The 22621-nt window shown below is 37.3% G+C and overlaps 1 protein-coding gene across 1 annotated transcript; it reads right to left on the bottom strand.

Annotated features, from left to right (window-relative positions):
• Positions 1-382: 382 nt before the first annotated feature.
• Positions 383-5870, bottom strand: LOC115708813 (protein MICRORCHIDIA 4). Its single transcript, XM_030636831.2, has 20 exons — positions 5490-5870; positions 4869-4943; positions 4745-4779; positions 4572-4650; positions 4351-4443; positions 4178-4262; positions 3900-3975; positions 3649-3777; positions 3432-3530; positions 3241-3342; positions 2989-3150; positions 2805-2900; positions 2403-2454; positions 2206-2317; positions 2064-2128; positions 1594-1979; positions 1295-1395; positions 1128-1215; positions 923-1045; positions 383-843 (listed from the first exon to the last, which is right to left on the bottom strand). The coding sequence occupies exons 1-20, from the start codon at positions 5818-5820 to the stop codon at positions 787-789; spliced, it is 2346 nt and encodes a 781-aa protein (XP_030492691.2). The 5' UTR covers positions 5821-5870; the 3' UTR covers positions 383-786.
• Between the last annotated feature and the right edge of the window lie 16751 nt (positions 5871-22621).

Consider the following 22621-nt stretch of genomic DNA (forward strand, 5'->3'; position numbering starts at 1 on the left):
TAATCTAAAGGATAAAAATATTAATAAAATCTCAACAGCAAAATATTTCCACACCTGACACCTCATGGAGAAAAAGAAACCCAACAAAGAAAAAATTGTCAAAAAAGAAAAAAAAAAAAAACCATAATAATCTGGACTGTTTTATTATTAATATTATAATTTAAAAAGAACAATTATAGAAGCTGATGGTCAACATGTTGTAACACCAAACAACAAACTATAAAGAACAACACCATTTATTTAAGGAAGTTCACAGTTTTAGATGTTCCATTATGTCCATTCAATTATAGTAAGCAATTAATCTTTTTGTGTTCTAGTACTAAGTCTCAAGTTAAATGTAGAAACTTTCTCATCCATTCCTTTTCACCACCAAACACATAGATTCGTAGCTAATAAAAATATATTGTAATGTAAAAAATGAATCATTTACATTGGATTGGACCACTAATTTTAATCCCAAAAGGTCAAATGGCAAAACAGCCAATTAGTAAAATAGGCCTCTAGTAGCTCCTCATTCCCAACTCTTCATTTTGTACAGTAGAAAATAATGGTCAAAAGTACTAAAACTAAAAGACATGACTAAACTATACAGCTATTGAGATCCTCTCTCTCTCTCTAATCAGATTAGTCTTCAAAATAGGATTGGAAAGCCATCCATATACCAAAGATGAACCCCCCAATTGGAATTCCCCATAACCAACAGAATCTTGAACGTAAATTTAGTTATGTCGTATGTACATGGCATGGCTATCACTGCTCTCTATAAGATTCGATTAAATGGTGTCTTCACCTTTCCAGAATCCTTACTCTGTCAAGCAACTCCTGGATGGTATTTGATGCCTCCTGCAGAAAATAGTGATTTATTGTTGAGGAATATAATCAGAGAATAATACCAGGTGAACCACTAAGTCAATTAACATACCTGTAGCCTATTTCTCAGATTCTGTTCCTCAGTGTCTCGTCGATCCCTTTCCTCTGAGAAAATATCGATAAGGCTCTCTTGTTCCTTGTTCAACTCGTCGATTTTTTGTTGTGATGCTTCCAGCTGATCATAAATTAAAACAGTGATTAACAAAAACTGAGTATAATAGTGAACAAATCATGTTCGTTAAAACCAAGATCCATACCTGAATCTCTAAAGTCTTGCATCTGTCTTTTTCGTACTGCAAATCCTGCAGTACTTCACCTAAAACATCTCCTTCGATTTTATTCAATCTACAAAGTGAGAAAGAAAATAAGATACACAAAAGTGAAACAGCTTGATATAGTAGCGTTTTATAAGGTCGAGTAGTACTTCTCTTTTAATTCAGCATTTTCTTTTCTCAACTGCTCCACAATGAGGGAGTTTGACTCTGACTCTGAAGGAGAATGCCTGGTATGATCAACAGAACTTTTCTGGAAAAGATAAAAAAGCCATTGGTTAAACCATGTTAGCAACGCGTATAAATTAAGTTATGCACATTAAGAAAGGTAGACTTGTTGCATGATTGTATCTGATCAATAATATCATGTGATTGTTTTCAACTTCAACTAAAAAAGAGGAACTAGTCGCAGGTCATTCTTATACCATTTATTGGAAGAAGTCTTTTTTACCTTATGTACATTCACCGGAGTGAAATGAAAACTTCTTCCACCGAATACACTACTATCTTTCCGAGCCATGGGTGGGCTGGGGGTGTTAAATGTTCTCTCAGCTGGGATTGTCTTATCATTACCGCCATTACTGTACTTCTCGCTCATAGGAGTGTATGAGCTATCATCACTATTATCGCTGATTTGCTCATGAGGAATCGACGAATTTAAATTACTTGTTCCTTTCTGATTAAAGTGCCTTTCTGCAGCTGGAGCTGGAGTTCTATTACTTAAGTTATGGGCTGGAGTTCTATCACTGAAGTTATGAGCTGGAGTTCTATCACTTAAGTAATCACTTCTCCTTTTCATTGGAAGAGTATTATTTATTATAGAATCAGGAGATTTTTCTGCAAAATTATGAAATCATGTAAAGAAAAATGCAATAAATAATAAATAATAATAATAATAAACGAAAAGTTTTAATTTAATACCTCTATCGTTTCCATTGAGGTGCTTACGTTGAGACTGGTAGCCAATTTTGTGGCAATTATTAGACCTATACATAATATATCAATTACCACCTCTATATAAATATAATAATAAAAAAAATTAAAAGCTTTTAGAAAATCTAACCAATAATGCTTCTGCATTTGTACAAGGCGTGTCTCGAGTCTTGAAAGAACGGTTGTACGCTCAAATCCCTGCTTATCATGAGCAGGTTCAACAAAGTTGGCTTCCAATACACCTGTCAACATACATTAAGAAAAATCAGATATTGGGCTATACAAAACATCGATATGAAAGCTTTGGGTCTTCAACAGAAATGACACCTATAACTCCACGACCCGAACTTCCTGCAGCATTCCAAAGCCTCCAAAAGGGCTGCAAATTAAACATAAAAAAGAATATCATAAGATGAAACTTCTACACATTACGAAATGTGCAGAAAAGAAAATCTCCAGTCGTTTTACTCCAACCATGTACACTATAAATAAAATTGCACTTGTTGTAAACTGTTAACCTTGTCCAGCATCAAGGTAACCTTTTATAACAGCCAAACATATCACAGCATCATAACAAAAAACCGTATTGAATGGAACTATTAAAGAAAAGTACCAGAAAATAAACAGAACAGAGAAGTACAAAGAAGCTTGTCGATTATAAAGTGAGTGAGTAGTATTGTTATATCATAAATGTAAAACATTTAGAAAAAAGGTTAAATGAGAAAGTACCTTAATCAATCTGTTCTTGTGATAAACATTAAATCCTTGAACATCTATGTGATGCTTTGCGTCCTTAACAAACCCAATGGTGACATCAGCAACCATCTAATCACATCAATAGCCTGTAATTAGGAATGACATACAATATGTGGAGAACTAAAACTAAGCAAACTTTCTTCTTATAAAAGATTACATTGACATCTTTAGAGATCCCTTCAGGACCAGGTTGAGGCCTGTATTTGATCTTTTCAGAGAACATCATATCATTTACAATATTATGGTGGTCGACATCTTTCCCTCGAAGCATAATTCGAAAACCAGGAGGAAGCCTCAAGTACAATATTGATGCATAGCTCTGGATTTAAAGCAAAATTAATTAAAAATTGGATAATAAGAGCATAGGATGATAAATCACCAAAATCAAAAACTAAAATTGTGACAATACCCTCAATGAGTGTCGATAAGTCAAGAAGTGCCTGGAATTGGGGAATTGTTTAGCCATCTGTATATTCTTCTCATCTCGATTTACCCCCCTAATTTGTATATCCTGTATAATAAAAATAATATTAGACAAATTTAATAGATAAAATTCTGCTTTATAAAAGAAAGAATGAGAGTAGGAATCTTGAGGCATACATGTGGATCAGAATCAAAATCAAGCTCTAACTGTCCTTCATCATCCTCCCAAAGGTTGTATATGTATATTCTTGTTCCATTGCCTTTTATCATTGAGAACTGAAATTAGGCAAAGCAATAAAGTCAATGAGTGTATGTGGCAAATTATGAGAAGAAAGTAAGAATAAGAAATACAGTGAGTAATGACAAAAACTTTTTATGTATGTACAAAAATCACCTGGCGAAGAAGCTCTCCTTCAGTAGAAAATGGAGACCATTCTACAATAGTCTCCAAATTTTTATTCCAGTCACTGAGAGAAGAACGCACCATCTTCCTCCATCCCTCCCCCTCGCTTTCATAATCAAGCTATCATATATAAATTAAACAAGAACCCACATTGAATAAGTCTAGTACCATATTTAATAATCGAAAAATGCCAATGTAAATAATGAGCAGAAAAATTGAGGAGAATAAATAAATCTTATTACCATGGGAACTACAATGTCTTCTTTCCCAGTGCTTCTCAGAAATGTATAGGATAATAGGCCTATACTTTTTGTGAGGCTGAAAGTAAACAAATCATAAAGATGTTAAAGAAACAAGTTGACTACAGCTTACTGATCGACCATGGTAGGTTTCAACTAAGCTTCGTGAATGAGGAAAAAATATAAAAATACATTGTTAAAGCTACAATCCAATACAGAATAAAGAAACATGAAAAAACCGGAGTTCAAGAAAAAAGCATAAATGAAGATAAAAGGAAAACCTTTTTCCAGATGTTCCCTGGCAACGAGAAAACACAATCACATCTGCACCAAGCCTCATTGTACTAGTCTTAAAACCATTTCCATCTGTAACAAAGACAATGCAAAATCCATCTTATAATCAGAAAAAAAGTGAAAAGAAGAATAACACAATTTGCCAAAGACCAGTTTCTACATTGTCCAATGGTGTTTGCTAATTTGCTTTTCTCAGAATATCCCAATGACATGCAATGCCGCATCTTATCCGGATTCATGCCACCACCATCATCTGCAAAAGGAAATCAAATTAATACTTCTTAGATATCACAAGTTTTAAAGATAAAGAACACAGCACAACATTACAATTACAATTACCCAAATTATGTAATAAGGAAACAAAGTCAAAGAAGAAGTTACCTTCAATTAGCAACATTCTGCTCCCATCTTTCTTATTAGTCACCATATCAATATTTGCATATGTAGCACCGCTGCAGACCTGATATTGAAATAATTTTTGTTTCAGAATACTCAATCTAGGGTGTAAGGGGGGTGTATTCTTGTAAAAAGCTCAGCAAATGTGAAAGAAATACCTCATCCAATGCATTATCCAATAGCTCAGCAAAAGCTGCACAAAATCGAAAATATAACAAATTGGTATAAGAAAATAATCAAGAGTCACATACAAATGGCCTAGTTACATGCGCTTATACTAACCTCCAAGAGCCCACTTGTGACTGGTTGCATTTGAATGAAGAAACTTTGGATGAACCCTGACGTGATCCATGCCACCTACAATACAATACACAGTCAAAAATCTTATAAGCACCACGAGTGATCTGTTTTTTTCTTTTGGATAGATTTAATCACACCAAACAAACCCCTTTCATAGGATACACCCTACTGAGTCAGTAAACATGTGGGAAACTTTATACTTCTCCAACAACTGAGAGAGCACAAAAAGCTATTTTTATGCCACCCAGAGACAATGCCCAACATTCAAAAGTCAAAACTACAGCATTACATAACCACCCAAAAGAAAAAGGGAATAAACAGAGTGCAAGGTACGGACCAATTTGCAAAACTGTTAATTAGTATGAACTCAACTCAGAAACCATCACATGCATTTATTCAATGACAGTCCAAACAGATAAACAATCATTAGAATACCTAAAAAATTTCCCAAATTGGAAAAAGTCTCACATAATGGGAAAAAAAATTGAAACTTTATCACTGCAGTAATTGCAAGAACTCACTTTTTCTATTTTTTCTCAAAAAATTAATAAAAAACAAGAACAACATAACCAAGTTTGCGAAGAAATAAAGAAAAGAAATTACCTAATGGAGATGTCCAGTCACTATTACAGGGGGAGCCCTCGTAATCCCCCGCTTTCCAGAACTGTTTACAACCCCCCTTACGCGCAAGCTTCAAACCACCACCAGATTGAGACGGCAACAACAATGGTTGTTGTTCTGGATTAAAAAACCCCACCGGTAAAGCATTATCGTCCTCCTTCTCCGCCATATCGGAATCGGAGTCGGAATCTAAGTTAATTAATATTGGCGAAGAAGAAGAAGAAGATGGGTTTGGATTGAGCTTGAGCTTGACTGGTAAAGGTTCTCCGATTGATTCAATTTGTTCTTCTTTGACAAGAACGGGAAACTCCATGAATAAAGAATTGAAGAAGAAATCAAATAATAATAATAATAAGAAAAAATCGAGAATTATGATAATTTAGGACCTCTTTTATAGCCTGGTTCGAATTAAGGGCGGTTTGATAATTCTGTGTGGAGAGGTACACGCTACCGTTACTGTGTACTGTATACTATCTCGACTTGCGTGTCAAGTCAAACGTTTCCTTTCATTTTTTTTGACCGTTCACTTGTTCGACTTATAAAAAAAAAAAAAAAAAAAAAAACCCTTCTAAAATAAAATAGAAAACTCAAAATAAATAAGAGTAATTTGCAGCGAAAGCGAAAGTATATGTAATAATAAAATCTCAAATATCTAATTGAAATTTTAAATTTATAAAAAAATAAATTTAGAGAGATTTTGCCACAAAAAAATAAAAAAATTAAATATATAAAAATTAAAACATGGAAATTTTACCTCAAATTTTTCAATAAATAACCTAAATAAAAGCCTTTTCAAAATAATAATAATAAATAATTTCCTCAAAAAAAAAAAAATGCAACAGATTTTTTCTTTTTAACAAATAATTAATAAGTTAATTTATAGTCTTAAGAGTCTTTCACATTTAGTAACTTGCTATTGATTATTAAGGACTAAAAATAGAGTAGCTTACCCACTCCAATATTATTGCACATTATTTGCTGTGCTGGAGTGGCAACAAGTCAAAGTCAATATCGCCAATATTTAGTATCGGAAGGGACCGATATTGAACTTTGACTTAGATTTATTAAACTTACCGTAATATCTATTCAAGTCAATATCGCCAAGTTGATCCTAGATCAAATGATCTTAATCCTGTTATGATTAGGCTCAATCTTGAAAGGCTATTCGTGTTCTTTGATTTGTTAGTTAAGTCTACTTTTATGTCAGGGTGATACGTACATTTTGGAAACACGGTAGTGCAATTGAGTGGGAGCGCTAGCATAAACATGGAATCTATAACTTGTATCTGGCAAATAGTAAGCAAAGGGTGATTTCCTTCGAGCTTGACCAAACGAAAATAAATGGTGGAGATCAGGGGCGGACCCACATTGTAGCGAGGGGGGGCAGTCGCCCCCCCTGAAAAAAAAAATCGAGAAAAAAATGTATATGTATTTTAATTAGTTACAACATATATTTGTATTAAAAGATGATATTTATAGACATAATAGTAACTTTGGTGTAATGGTTAAGGTAGTTGGTAAATAGGTTAGAGGGTAAAGGTTCAAACCCCACTAACTACACTTTATATTTTCTTTTTAAATTTATTTACGCCCCCCCTCACTTTAAATTCTGGGTCCGCCACTGGTGGAGATCTCATTTCACATAAGCTGAAATATCATTTATACGGGGTCAAGTGTTTTAAGGATAAAATACATAGTAGGGTGTTACGGTAATTTAATCCCTTTACTATGTAGATCATTCATATAGAGGATCATTGATCAAATTAGGATTATAACAATGGATAACTAATGATGTGTCTATATGGTGGAACATATAGAGCATTCTATATACTGAGAGTGCAATTCTAAGTTCTATGCGTGGATTCAACGAAGAATTAATAAGTTAGTGAATTTTAGTACTAAATTCTTGATCTACTTATTGGAAGCTCGGTTATATAGACCCATGGTCCCCCCACTAGTTGAGATAATATTGCTTGTAAGACTCATGTAATTGGTTTTGATTAATCAATTATAATTCACGAATTAGACTATGTCTATTTGTGAAATTTTCACTAAGTAAGGTCGAAATTGTAAAGAAAGAGTTAATAGGGGCATATTTGTTAATTATGATAATTTGTATGGTTCAATTAATAAATATGATAAATGACAATATTATTTAATAATTATTAATAGTTATTAAATAGTTAGAATTGGCATTTAAATGATTGAATTAGGAAATTGGCATTTTTGAGAAAATCAGATACAAAAGGTGTTAAAATTGCAAAATTGCAAAAATCAAGGCCCAGTCCACCTAGCCAGGGCCGACCACCTATTTTATCTTTTTAAATTGATTTTTTCATTATTTTAATGCCATATAATTCAAATCTAACCCTAGTGGAATGCTATAAATAGATAGTGAAGGCTTCAGGAAAAACACACTTTCTGAATCAGAAAAACCTGAGCCTCCACTCTCTTCTCTAGTCGCCACTCTCTCTCTCTATTCTTCCTTCATATTTTGAACCTCTCTTAGTGATTAGAGTAGTGCCCACACACATCAAGCAATACCTCAATCATAGTGAGGAAGATCGTGAAGAAAGATCATCAGCAAAGGAGATTCTGCATCAAGGATTCAGAGAAGAAGATCCAGGTTCAGATCTTGATAATACTCTGCTACAGAAAGGAATTAAGGGTTAGAGATCTGAACGGAAGGAGTCATTTAATTCCGCTGCACCCAATGTAAGGTTTCTTAAACTTTATATGTGTTTAATTTATCGTTTTAGAAAGTTCATATTTAGGATGTTAATAAACATACTTGTGAGTAGATCTAAGATCCTGGTAAAATAATATCCAACAACTGGCCTCAGAGCCATGGTAATTGATTTACTTGCAAGAAATTTGGACTTTAAAACGATTATTTGTATGTTCTTTGGATGGTATCATGTTGTATTGAGTGTTATTTGATGATTGATTGATGTTTGTGAAATTTTCGTGAAAAATAATTGTGATTTCGTTTCTGGAATTATTTTTATTGGATAGTATGGAAAAAATTAAGCAAGTTAGCCTTTTACAGAACTCAATTTGGATTTTATTTGAATTAGTTATGATTTTTTGAAGATTTGACAAAATCGGGGCTGTGCTGATATTTTCCTGCGATCGCAGAACTGTCCGTACAGTTTCGAATTTTTTCTTTTTTCTTCAATTTTTCATACTTTTTCATGGAATTAACTTCCAATTTTTTGTATGGTTTTGTATATATACTATTACTATTCCTAATTCAATTCTAATTATCATTTTGAATTAATTTAATTTTTTTTAATTTAATTCAAGATATTAGTGTAATTTGAATTTGAATAGAATTAGTATTTATCTTTTTGCTTAAAAATCTATCTTATTTTTAAATTTGATTTTATTTTTTTAAATTTAAGGTCAGATTTTATAAGATATTTATAACATCTTTTAAGATATTTATAAAATCTTTTAAGATATTTAAAAATATCTTATCTTTAAGATATTTAAAAATATCTTATCTTTTAAGATTTTTAATTATATCTTATCTTTTAAGATTTTTTTTAAATCTTTTTAGATATTTTGACCTTATTTAAATTTAAAATAAGATATTTATAATCATGTAATTTTAAATAGATATAAGATAAAAGTAGGTTTAATTTTAAATTTTTTTTATTTTCGAAATTTAATTTTAATTTCCGAAATTATTTTTTTTAAAATTATGTTTCGAATATTAAATTTTTTTTAATTTAATTATTTATTTATTCGAAATTATTTATTTAAAATTAAATAAATCCTACTTCCAATTATCCAGCTAACACTGTTGCAGGAGTATGTGTTTTAACTTATGTGTAAGTTTTCAAAACCTATTATTACTTGATTGCAAATAGCCATGGTTACCTTTTGCCAGATCTAATGATCTGATGGCTCCCTTGGTCAAGATAATAATTTGTAACAGGTATAATCTAGGACCCATCCAAAGTGTGTCTGTGTGAGCCTATGTGTTTAATTTTATTATAGATGCATATAGGTTAATGTTGCTAAAATAAATTATCATAGTTCTTGATAGGATTTATTTAGGCCCATTTAGTTTTTGGGCCTATTCAATTAATAACAGTTGTTCTTATTAAGGTTAAATTCCTCTCTTTTGGGCCTTGTGTGAGAGTTGGGAGCCATAGAAGTGGGTACGACATACTGAACCCAGCACCCCCTCACACAAACCACCCCAATTGTGAAGGCCCATTTGCCTGATTTGAATGACTGTACTAGGTTAATTACACTAGTTTAACCTAATTAAAATTGAATTAGCAACATAATTAATTTCATTTATTTTGAAATTAATTTAGAAAATCATAGTTTAAAGAATTTTATATTCTAAGTTAAACTATATGTATTTTCTTGTATTTAATTAAATATAGAATTATAACCATCTAGATTCTTTCTGGAACTTATTTTAAATTTTTCATTAAATATTCCTATTTAAGTTGATATTTAGTTATCTAAAACTAACCAACTTAAATCTGAATATCTTTTGAATTCAAAATTTCAAAATTAAGTTGAGGAATTTTAGGCATTGGTTATTAAGATTCTTTAGATATTTTTTAAGTTGATATTTTTTCAAATATTAACTTAAAATGGAATATTTTAGATATTTTTAGGTTAATATCTTTTTGAATATTAACTTAAAATATCTACAAAATTAAGTGGTTACAACTTAATTTTGAATTTAATTAAATCTGATTTGAAAGATATTTAAGTTGATTTTTTAGATTCTTCTGAAACAACTTAAACAAGATATTTTCAAATTTGTTCCATTTTATATTCAAATTATTTTTTGAATTTAATTAATAATTGAAAATTAATTAAAGTTGATTTTTTTATTTAAATCAATTTTGATTTTTAATTTTTTCATTATTATATTATGGAACTAGTTCGATATTTATTTGAATTTATTTTTCAAATTTAAATAATAATTGAAAATTAATTAAAGTTGTTTTTTTTATTTAAACCAACTTTAGTTTGTAATTTTTCATTATTATAATATCGAATTTAAATGATTATACAAAATACATATATTATTTTTAAATAATGAGCTTTTAATCAAGAGACATTCGATCTCCATTGTAGGTTTTACACCGCGTTTGTTTTAGTGAGTAATCCTCCCTAATGGAGGAACGTTCATTAGCAATTTCGCACCGTTTAACCTCGCATGATAAGTAATTTGTAAGTGTTTTGTATTGTATAGATCACCCTAATGGTGGCGACCATACTTGACTTGCAAGTTATGAAACAATGGTGGAAGCTCATAAGATAGAATTGCCTTGACTCTCGCCTAAATGGGACAACGCTGAATTCCAATCTTGATCGAATAAAAGGTTGCTAGAATGTTTATCATTTTAGATGAGCTGACAACTCTATTCAATGGATGATGCTTTGACTCTCGCCTAAACGGGACACTGCATCAGTTCGTTGAAATACCTTGGAAAATAAACTATGTTAGATTTAGTATTTCTATAACATATGTCATTACTTGTTATTTTCTGAATTGTGTATGAATTTATGAGCCAAAACCTTACTTCTGTTTTATTGATGTGTTGTAGTGTCATTATGAATAACCCACCCCCCGATCCTCTCTTAGTTACTATCTTAGCAAAAGAACTCTATAGTGTGAAAATGCATCCTGGTAGTTGCATTAACTCGCACATGTTGATGATGAATCTGAAGTTCCAAAAGGCAAATCTACTGGGAATTGATTTATCAAGAAAACAATGGATCCAACTTATCCTCAATAGTCTTCCTCCGGAGTATAATGAATTTGTTATCTCTTACATGATCAACAATTCTAACTCCTCCGACATGGACAAGCTCGAAGCAGAATTACGAGCCCATGAACGGAACTTGATTGCAATGGGCCCCCCTGGGTTTGCAATCAATAATCGAAGGAAAAGGACTAGGTATGAAGGATCTAGCAAAACTGCTTCTTCAAGTACAATTATCAGACATAATCTTCTATGTTCGAATTGTAATGGAAAGGGTCATCATGAAGAACGATGTCCCAAGCTTCTAAACAATTCAAACGAAGGTAATGCTTTTGTCTTTGAATCATGTGTTTTAGAGAACGACAAATCCATCTGGATTGTTGATTCTAGGTCTACTAACCATGTATGTTCTTCACTGCAGTTGCTTGAAACTTGGGAAAATCTACTTCCAGGAGAGTTACAGCTTAAAGTTGGCAATGGCGAATTAGTATCGGTCAAAGCTAGAGGAAAAGCCCGCATCAAGTTTCAACAAAGATTTTTAATTTTAGAAAATGTTTTATTTATTCCAAACTTTAGTAGAAACTTGATTAGTGTCTCATGTTTGCAAACACAATCTTATATATTGAATTTTTCGAGTACAATTTGTTCAATTTCTCGTAATGGATTTCAAATATGTGTTGCTATAATGGAACAAGGGCTTTATGTTTTAAGACCGAGTACTCAAATCTCACTACATAGTGAACTTTTCAGTGTAGCTAGACATAGAAACCTTAAAAGAAAAGAGATTGATAATGATGATCAAACTTATCTATGGCATTTACGTTTAGGTCATATAGGCTTTGATAGACTCAATAGGCTCACCAAAGACGGTCCATTGAAAAATGTCGTCTTAGGTGAACTGCCAGTATGCGAGTCCTGCCTAGAAGGAAAAATGACTAAACGTTCTTTCTCTGCAAAGGGAGAGCGTGCCAAAATCCCTCTAGGGTTAGTACATTCCGATGTCTGCGGACCTTTGAATGTCAAAGCCCGAGGTGGTTATGAGTATTTTGTCACTTTCATTGACGATTTCTCTAGATATAGTTTTCTTTACCTAATGCAAAAGAAATCTGAAACGTTTGAAAAGTTTCAAGAATTTCATGCTTTGGCCCAAAACCAATTAGGTAAATCATTAAAGATCTTGCGAACTGATAGGGGTGGAGAATATATGGATATGCAGTTCAAAGATCATTTAATTGAACTTGGAATTGAATCCCAATACACTGCCCCAGCTACTCCACAACAAAATGGAGTTGCAGAAAGAAGAAATCGCACTCTTTTGGAAATGGTTAGGTCTATGCTGAGTTATTCAACTCTGTCTATGTCCTTCTGGGGATATGCTATACAGATGGCAAATGACATTCTAAATGTTGTTCCATCTAAAGCAGTCCCTAAGACACCCGTCGAACTTTGGAATGGTCGAACACCTAGTTTACGCCATTACAGAATTTGGGGGTGCCCTGCTCATGTATTAAGAAAGAAAGAAGGCAAACTTGAATCACGTACCGAAGTATGCATGTTTGTCGGAAATTCTAAAGAGACTAGGGGTGGACTATTTTATAGTCACAAGGATAATAAAGTGTTTGTTTCTACAAATGCTACTTTCCTTGAAGAGAACTATATTAAAGACTACAAACCGAAAAGTAAAGTTGTTCTAGAGGAATTGCTATCAGATATAAGTCCTTCCAATGTTCCGTCCTCTTCCACTCGTGAAGAAGACGATCCCACTCCCTCAGTTGAACAAACTGAGAAATCTACTACTAAAGTTTCTGTTCAGAAGACAACCGTACCTCATCGTAGTGGGAGGGTTTCAACAAAACCTGCTCGTTATGGCTTAGATGGTGAAATCAATATGGTCGTAGGTGACGGTATTGATGACGATCCATTAACCTATAAACAGGCAATGGCTAGTCCGCAACGGAAACGATGGTCAGCCGGCATGGATTCAGAAATGGATTCCATAAAAAAGAACAAAGTCTGGGAATATGTAGACGCACCTGACGACTATCATCTGATAGGATGCAAGTGGGTTTACAAGAAGAAAAGAGGAGCTGGAGGCGAAGTCGAAACTTTCAAAGCTAGACTTGTAGCCAAGGGTTATACCCAAAGAGAAGGCGTGGACTATGAGGAAACTTTTAGTCCTGTTGCCATGCTCAAATCCATCCGAATTCTTCTCTCCATAGCTGCTGCTTTCGATTATGAAATCTGGCAAATGGATGTCAAGACTGCCTTCCTTAATGGGGTACTTGAAGAAACCATCTATATGGAGCAACCAGAAGGTTATGTTCTTCCTGGGCAAGAAAAGAAAGTTTGCAAGTTAAACAGGTCTATCTATGGACTTAAGCAAGCTTCTCGCTCATGGAACAAGAGGTTTGATGAAATCATCAAAACCTACGGCTTTCTTCAGAATGAAGATGAACCTTGTGTTTACCAACTCAAGGAGACCAAATAGTAGTATTCCTGGTCCTTTATGTTGATGACATTTTGATCATTGGAAACAATGTCAAGAAAATGACTCACATTAAGGAATGGCTCAACACTCAATTCGATATGAAAGATTTGGGTGAAGCAGCCTATGTTCTTGGTATTCAGATTATCAGAAACCGAAGAACAGATCTCTTGCTCTCTCTCAAACAACCTACATAGACAAAGTCTTAGAGAGATTCTCCATGAGCAACACCAATGGGGCAAACATGCCTTCTAGGTATGGTATTCGTCTATCTAAGGAACAGTCTCCGACTGATCCTCAAGAGATAGAGGACATGGCGAAAATTCCCTATGCCTCTGCAGTTGGAAGTCTAATGTATGCAATGTTATGCACTAGACCTGACATCTGTTATGCTGTTGGAATCGTGAGCAGGTATAAGTCTAATCCAGGACAAGAACATTGGAATGCAGTTAAGTATATTCTGAAATACTTAAAGAGTACAAGTAATCTTGTGTTAGTCTACAAGGGTGGTGCTTTAAATCCCATAGGCTACACTGATTCAGATTTCCAGGCAAGTCTTGAAGACAGGAAATCAACATCTGGGATGGTGTTTACTCTTGGGGGTGGAGCAGTGGTTTGGAGAAGTGCTAAACAAACCGCGATATCGGACTCAACTATGGAAGCTGAATACATAGCAGCAGCCGAAGCTGCTAAAGAACTTGTCTGGCTAAGAAAGTTCTTCACCAGCATAGGAGTTGTTCCTGGAATGGAAAAGCCTCTGGTACTACTCTGTGATAACAATGGAGCAATAGCAAACAGCAAAGAACCTCGAAGCCATAAGAGAAGCAAACACATTGAAAGGAAGTATCACATTATCAGAGAATACGTGGCAAGAGGGGACGTACTAGTAGAGAAAGTTGACACAGAGGACAACCTAGCTGATCCATTTACCAAAGTCTTGGCCTTGACAGCCTTTGAAAAGCACCGTCAGAATTTAGGATTAATTGATATGTACTAATTAGTTTTATATTAGTGCAAGTGGGAGTTTGTTAGGTTTTATGCCCTAAATAAAACTCCATTTCAATGTAATCTATTTTATTCAACATCAATAAAGAAACAGAAGTATTTTTCATTCATTTGTGTATGTTTTGGCTCACTTTATCAATTGCTTGTCTAATTGATTTATAAATTCATCTTAAACCCTTTTCACATACTTGATCATGTTTATTGTGCTGTCATCACATTGGAAAGTAAACATGACTATGTGAATAAAGTTTCCTAGATTTATCAGACACAGGGTTTACTGATATGATAATCTACAACAAGAGTTTACTTGTATTTGGAGAAATACTATGTTCTTTCCAGAACATTGGTTAAAGTATAGCTCAGGTTGGATGCATGGAGTATGCATTGAAAGGGACCGATATTGAACTTTGATTTAGGTTTAATTAAACTTACCGTAAAATCTATTCAAGTCAATATCGCCAAGTTGATCCTAGATCAAATGATCTTAATCCTGTTATGATTAGGCTCAATCTTGAAAGGCTATTCGTGTTCTTTGATTTGTTAGTTAAGCCTACTTTTAGGTCAGGGTGATACGTACATTTTGGGAACACGGTAGTGCAATTGAGTGGGAGCGCTAGCATAAACATGGAATCTATAGCTTCTATCTGGCAAATAGTAAGCAAAGGGTGATTTCCTTCGAGCTTGACCAAACGAAAATAAATGGTGGAGATCTCATTTCACATAAGCTGAAATATCATTTATACGGGGTCAAGTGTTTTAAGGATAAAATACATAGTAGGGTGTTACGGTAATTTAATCCCTTTACTATGTAGATCATTCATATAGAGGATCATTGATCAAATTAGGATTATAACAATGGATAACTAATGATGTGTCTATATGGTGGAACATATAGAGCATTCTATATACTGAGAGTGCAATTCTAAGTTCTATGCGTGGATTCAACGAAGAATTAATAAGTTAGTGAATTTTAGTACTAAATTCTTGATCTACTTATTGGAAGCTCGGTTATATAGACCCATGGTCCCCCCACTAGTTGAGATAATATTGCTTGTAAGACTCATGTAATTGGTTTTGATTAATCAATTATAATTCACGAATTAGACTATGTCTATTTGTGAAATTTTCACTAAGTAAGGTCGAAATTGTAAAGAAAGAGTTAATAGGGGCATATTTGTTAATTATGATACTTTGTATGGTTCAATTAATAAATATGATAAATGACAATATTATTTAATAATTATTTATAGTTATTAAATAGTTAGAATTGGCATTTAAATGATTGAATTAGGAAATTGGCATTTTTGAGAAAATCAGATACAAAAGGTGTTAAAATTGCAAAATTACAAAAATCAAGGCCCAGTCCACCTAGCCAGGGCCGCCACCTATTTTATCTTTTTAAATTGATTTTTTCATTATTTTAATGCCATATAATTCAAATCTAACCCTAGTGGAATGCTATAAATAGATAGTGAAGGCTTCAGGAAAAACACACTTTCTGAATCAGAAAAACCTGAGCCTCCACTCTCTTCTCTAGCCGCCACTCTCTCTCTCTATTCTTCCTTCATATTTCGAACCTCTCTTAGTGATTAGAGTAGTGCCCACACACATCAAGCAGTACCTCAATCATAGTGAGGAAGATCGTGAAGAAAGATCATCAGCAAAGGAGATTCTGCATCAAGGATTCAGAGAAGAAGATCCAGGTTCAGATCTTGATAATACTCTACTACAGAAAGGAATCAAGGGTTAGAGATCTGAACGGAAGGAGTCATTTAATTCCGCTGCACCCAATGTAAGGTTTCTTAAACTTTATATGTGTTTAATTTATCGTTTTAGAAAGTTCATATTTAGGATGTCAATAAACATACTTGTGAGTAGATCTAAGATCCTGGTAAAATAATATCCAACAGATAATTATGGTTTTTAAATTCTTGGTCTTTTCTCTATATGCGTTATCACATGTCTGATCCAAAAGTATCTATAATCATCAGAAATCAAAACATTTTCTAATCAGTCTAGAAAAATTTTTACACGTTACCTTAGATAAAAATTGGTGACAGATATCTTCTTCTCAGCACCGGAAGTAAGGTTCATTCGGCATTCTTTTATCTTGTTCTCTCTATAATAAGATTAGAGTTAAGTTCTCTTTAGTCTTTTTGTCATTTTTTTCATCAATGAAATCGTGTAGGTTTGTTCTGTTATAATCAATGTCATTTTGTCCGAAAATTTCTTGTTTTGTAAAGTTGAATTGTTATAATGGGATATATTATAATCTTTTTGTTATTGGTTTGTTCTATATTTGCGCCATTTTTATGGCTTTGGCGCCTTACAAGTCTATATCGCCTATTATATGGCTGGCCCCTAATTATTTAGGGTAGTTTGTTTAAAATTTTCACGGCTTCTTGTATTGAAAATATAATAAAATGTTAGCACAATAAAATTGCAAAATAAACAAGTTATGCACTAGACAAATTTTACTAGTTTGAATATAAGGGTTATTTAAGTTAAGGTATGATGTAAAGAAAATTTTAAAATGATATTTTAAAAATATTTTCAAGTGAAATAAGGTTTAAGGAGGATTAAGTTTAAACGATAATAGCTTTCTGTTGCTCCTAAAATCGCCCAATATACATGGACCAGTCAGGAAGGGACACGTGGATCAAATTACTTGAGAAGAACTGCTAAGTCTTTGTATGACACCAGGAAGCGTTATTCGCATGGGTCCCGGAAGATGCACCCGGAGTACAAGGTACAGTAACACGCAAGTCGCATTTAATGCTGCATGGGAGGAAGCGTGTTGGGACTGTAACACGCAATAAAGTCTGACGGCACATCCCCCAAACAGCAGCGCTACAGTAATGATCATTTAAGTCTAGCGACGGCTACTCTGCGAAGAGTCACGTCAATCATAAGACAAAAAGGACATTCTCCATAAAAACCCTACAGCACCTAGGGATTTGACCATGCATCACCCATGGTATATTCATCGGAAATGCCCAACTTTATGGATACTTACAGACACATGTGTAAGTACAATTCTAGGGATTGCCCCACTAAAACACTATAAATACCCCCTCAAAGCTCATTTAATGGGGTCGGAGAATCTTGGCTGCTTAAGAGCAAACAGAGAAAAAACTCACCAAGAACATTCTTTGTATTAAAGAGAGAAACATTCTCCCAAGTGTAGAATCGGTATTAAAGATATCCATAAATATCAGTGGCTCGTGGACTAAGGCTCATTAACGCCCCAACCACGTAAAAAGTCTTCATCTCGCTTTCTTACAGCTCATTATTATATTCGTATTTTATTAGTTGCCGAAAACCTCGGTCAACATTTTGGTGCTTTCATTGAGAGCTGAGGAAAGCTGCTTCACAACAAGCATTTAACTTCACAACAATGGTGGAGACAAGAGCTACACGTCACCCTCGCCCTCTAGAAGACGCTCAAGATCCCAATGAAGAGGATGTAGCCTCAAGGGCAGCAGAGGAGTCCGAGGAAGAAGTTCCAGATGAAAACCACGAGGAACACCTAGACGAATACGCTTACGATGACGGAAGCTACCAAGAGCTGATGCTCCTCAGACAAAAAGCCATCGATCACGAAGCTGAGATCGAAGCTCAGAAAGTGCAAAATCAAAAGATGCATGAGGTGATGCTAGCCATGCAAAAAGCCATGGAGGCAGCTGGCATTCACGTGCATCCCAAGGCAATGGCCGCTGGACTCGATGGGGAGCCAGCTACGTCTTCGCCCAATTCCCAGCAGCAAAGGCCTAGGGAACCTAGCCCTATAAGGCACCCTGCTGAGGAAAACCAAATAAAAAACCCTACTTCTGCCCCTGGTCGAAAGAAAAAGGCGCAGGATCCGCGTAAGGTCCGCTCAGATTTCCCTAAAGGGAAAGGTCCGCAGAGGGGCAAGCCCCAAAGAGGGAGTCTTGGCCCTCAGGATCGAGGGGACCGAAAAAGCGTTTCCATGCACCGAGAACCGGGGTAGAGGCGAGAGGAGGACAGAGATGTCCACCCGTTGATTTGAGAAATCAAATCAATGGGAATCAAGGTGACCTCCGGATCACCTTGATCAAAAAAGATACAGACCCGAAGTCTCCTCGGGTACTGTAAACGAAGGGATTATGGCGGAGCTTGCCATCCTCCGAAAAGATATTGCCCGAGTCTCCCGGAGGCAGAAGGGAGATGACTCCGACTCGGATAGTGAGGACCGGGAGCCCTGTGCCAAGCATATCCTGGAGGCGGAGCTCCCTAAAAACTTCAAAATGCCCGAAATGGCGGCATATACTGGGAACTCCGACCCCAGTGATCACCTGTCACGATTCAACCGAGTCATGACAGTCATGCGGGCCGACAATGACGCCAAATGCCTATGCTTCCCCCTCACCCTGAGCGGTTCGGCGGAGGAGTGGTTCAAGAAACTAGAACCAGGATCGGTGGGATGTTGGAACAAACTCCAAACCAACTTCCGGAGACAATTTGTCGCCGCCAGGAAGGTCAATTTGGAGGTTAGTGCCTTGACTAACATCAAGCAACTACCCACCGAGACCTTGAAGAATTACATCAAGAGGTTCCGAGAGGAGGCCTCGAAGACCAAGAAGGTTGACGACGGACAACAGCTTGCGCTTCTCCAAGCAGGAATCCGTACTGGGACTCCCTTCTGGAACGAATTACAGCAAGAAGGCGCTGCTAGCCTTCAGGACTTCCAGAAGCGAGTCCAAAAATATATTAACCTCGAAGAAGCCCAGATCGTGGCTTACGGAGGCTATTATCCCACCGGGATAGCAGGGTACATGCCAGGAGTATCGCCCTCGGGTACTGTCCCGACCGCGACCCCTCCGGTTAGTGGCATACAGTTTTCTGCCACTCCCGGGTACAACCAAGGCCAAGCTCTGCCCCCGGCGTCTTCCCATTACGGCAATCCGTCCGGGGTGAATGGACGGGCTCCTTCACAGGCTGCCCCAACCGCTAGCTTAACAGGCCCTACTCAAGGGTCTAGAAGCAAGAGGTCTTCCAAAGGCAGCACCCGAACGGGAGAGAAGCGCCAAAAGAAGGGGTACACACCCCAATACACCCAGTACACAGAGCTCACGGACTCTCAGGAACGTGTCTATTTTGCCACAAGGCAGAATACGCATTACCGGAGACCCCAGCCATTGTACAGGGACAGCTCCCGGAGAGATCCGAGCAAAAGGTGCGAATATCACAACGACATCGGCCACAGCACCAACGAGTGTAAAAATCTCAAAGATGAGATTGAGAATCTGATCCGGTTGGGCCACCTCTATGAGTGGATCAAGAATAGGTTACCCCACCTTAACCCGGGGCGGTGGCCGGGGCATGCCTTCGGGAACACCGGGGGTACAGCAGGAGTATTGCCTCCACTGCTCCCGCAGTGACACCCGCGCATATACCCGGACTACCGCCTCGGCCTAATGGACGGGTAGCCATGATCTCCGGAGGTCCCCATATCGGAGGAAACACTCGAAAGGAGCGAAAGAGATATGCCGAGGCTGCAAGGCACAGTGAGGTGTGGGAGGTCACTCAACTCCCAGCTCAAAGGCCTCGGCTAATGGACCAACCCATAACGTTCACGGAAGAAGACGCCAAGACGGTGCGTTTTCCTCATCACGACCCGCTGGTCATAGAGACCCCCATTGCAAATAAAGTAGTGGCCAGGGTCCTGATTGATAATGGAAGTTCCGTGAACTTGCTCTTCAAAGAGGCCTTCACTGTGATAGGGTTGACCGACCGGGACCTCTCTCCTAGCGGATCGCAGCTCACGGTGGTTTAACGGGACAACTCTAATCCCGATGGGAAAAGTCGGGCTCCCGAGTTACCCTGTGCCCGGACACTCCACAGAGCACGTTTAAGTATTGCACCTTCGTGGTGGTAGACTGTCCAACAGCCTACAACGCAATCTTAGGCCGACCGGCCCTCGTCGACTTTGGTGCAATAACTTCTATCCGACACCTATGCCTAAAATTTCCTACCCAGGAAGCCGGAGTCGGAACGGTGAGGGGAAACCAAGGAGAGGCCAGGCAGTGTTACAACGTTGCCACCCACTTGCCAGTGCTCATGGTCCGGGGGCCCCCTGAAGTAGAGAAGGCTGAAGAAGACGAGTTGGATCCTCGTATAGGATCCGAAAGGGTCGTAGAACCAATGGAGGACGTCGAAGAGATACCAGTGTGCGACGACGACTCCACCAAAGTACTCCGGATAGGGAGAGGCCTAGATCCGGAGGAAAAGGATAAAATAATAAAAACCGAAGGGCGCCATTGATGTTTTTGCATGGCGCCAAGAGGACATGACCGCATCAGCCCTCATGTCATCACCCATGTCCTCAACGTCAACCGGACATGCCTCCTATACAACAAAAGAGACGCCCGCTCGACTCGGCGAAAGCCGAGGCCTTAGAGAAAGAGGTGGATAAACTTTTGTCCAACAGCATGATCCGCGACGTATACTATCCGGAATGGCTGGCCAATCCGGTCCTGGTGCCCAAGCCGAACGGGACTTGGCGGGTTTGCATAGATTTCACAGATCTAAACAAAGCCTGCCCAAAGGACTGCTTTCCGCTGCCCAGGATTGACCAAATGGTGGACGCCACCTCCGGATTTAAACTGCTATCTTTCATGGATGCCTATGCTGGGTACAATCAAATAAAGATGCATACGGCAGACCAGAGTGCACTAGCTTCGGGACCGATAAGGGGGTATACCGTTACCTAGTCATGCCTTTCGGACCGAAAAACGCCGAGCAACCTATCAAAGAATGGTTAACCGGATGTTTAAAAGCCTCCTGGGACGAAACATGGAAGTATATGTAGACGACATGCTCGTCAAATCCAAAGCATGCAATAGCCATGCAAACGACTTAGAAGAATGTTTCGAAGTCGTCCGAAGATACGGCATGAAGCTCAATCCGAAGAAGTGTACCTTCGGAGTCAAGTCGGGAAAATTCCTGGGCTTCATAGTCAGCCAGAGGGGGATCGAGGCAAACCCGGAGAAAATCCAAGCTCTCTTGGACATGCCATCCCCCAAGAAACATAAGGACGTGCAAAGTTTGACCGGGAAGGTGGCCGCCTTGAGCCGTTTTATCTCACGATCCACGGACAAGTGCATACCCTTCTTCAACATACTGAAGAAATGCCAAAAGTTCGAATGGACGGACGAATGCGAAGAGGCATTCAAGAGGCTAAAAGACCATATGGCCAAACCTCCTATACTATCAAAGCCCGTCCTCGGAGAAGACTTGTTCCTTTACTTGGCGGTCTCCGAACATGCGGTCAGTGCTGCATTGGTCCGGGAGGAAGAAAAGATCCAGCATCCCGTGTACTATGTTAGTAAACGCATGATAGGGGCCGAGACAAGGTACCCGGTCATTGAAAAGCTAGTATTCTGCCTCCTGATGGCATCGCGGAAGTTGAGACCATACTTCCAAGCCCATCCAATCAGAGTTTTGACCAATCATCCACTCCGGCAAGTCCTCCAGAAACCTGAAGCCTCCGGAAGACTCCTCAAATGGGCAATGGAACTGAGTCAGTTTGACTTGCATTACGTGCCCCGGATTTCTGTAAAAGGCCAAGCCTTGGCAGACTTCATCACCGAATGTAATGAAGCCGAGGCAACAGCCAATACTCCGGAGCCACCCATTCCCACTTGGAGAGTATTTGTGGATGGAGCTTCAAACGAAAACGGCTCGGGAGCCGGAGTGGCTATGATATCACCCACTGGGTTGCGGCTCCAGGCAGCACTCCGATTCAACTTCACAGCTTCGAATAACGAAGCCGAGTATGAGGCCCTGATAGCAGGGCTAAAATTGGCTAAAGCTGTAGGAGCCAAGAGGGTGGAAATCTACAGTGATTCCCAGCTGGT

Source organism: Cannabis sativa, chromosome 3, assembly GCF_029168945.1.
Source record: "Cannabis sativa cultivar Pink pepper isolate KNU-18-1 chromosome 3, ASM2916894v1, whole genome shotgun sequence".
In the NCBI taxonomy this organism is placed as follows: Eukaryota; Viridiplantae; Streptophyta; class Magnoliopsida; order Rosales; family Cannabaceae; genus Cannabis; species Cannabis sativa.

Excerpts from the sequence above, each read along its gene's own strand:
- LOC115708813 (XM_030636831.2), bottom strand. The coding sequence starts at position 5,820 with ATGGAGTTTCCCGTTCTTGTCAAAGAAGAACAAATTGAATCAATCGGA. Across the intron at positions 4,263-4,350 it reads AGCAAACACCATTGGACAAT|ATGGAAATGGTTTTAAGACT; the intron begins GTAGAAACTGGT and ends TCTTTGTTACAG. Across the intron at positions 1,980-2,063 it reads CCTCAATGGAAACGATAGAG|AAAAATCTCCTGATTCTATA; the intron begins GTATTAAATTAA and ends ATAATTTTGCAG.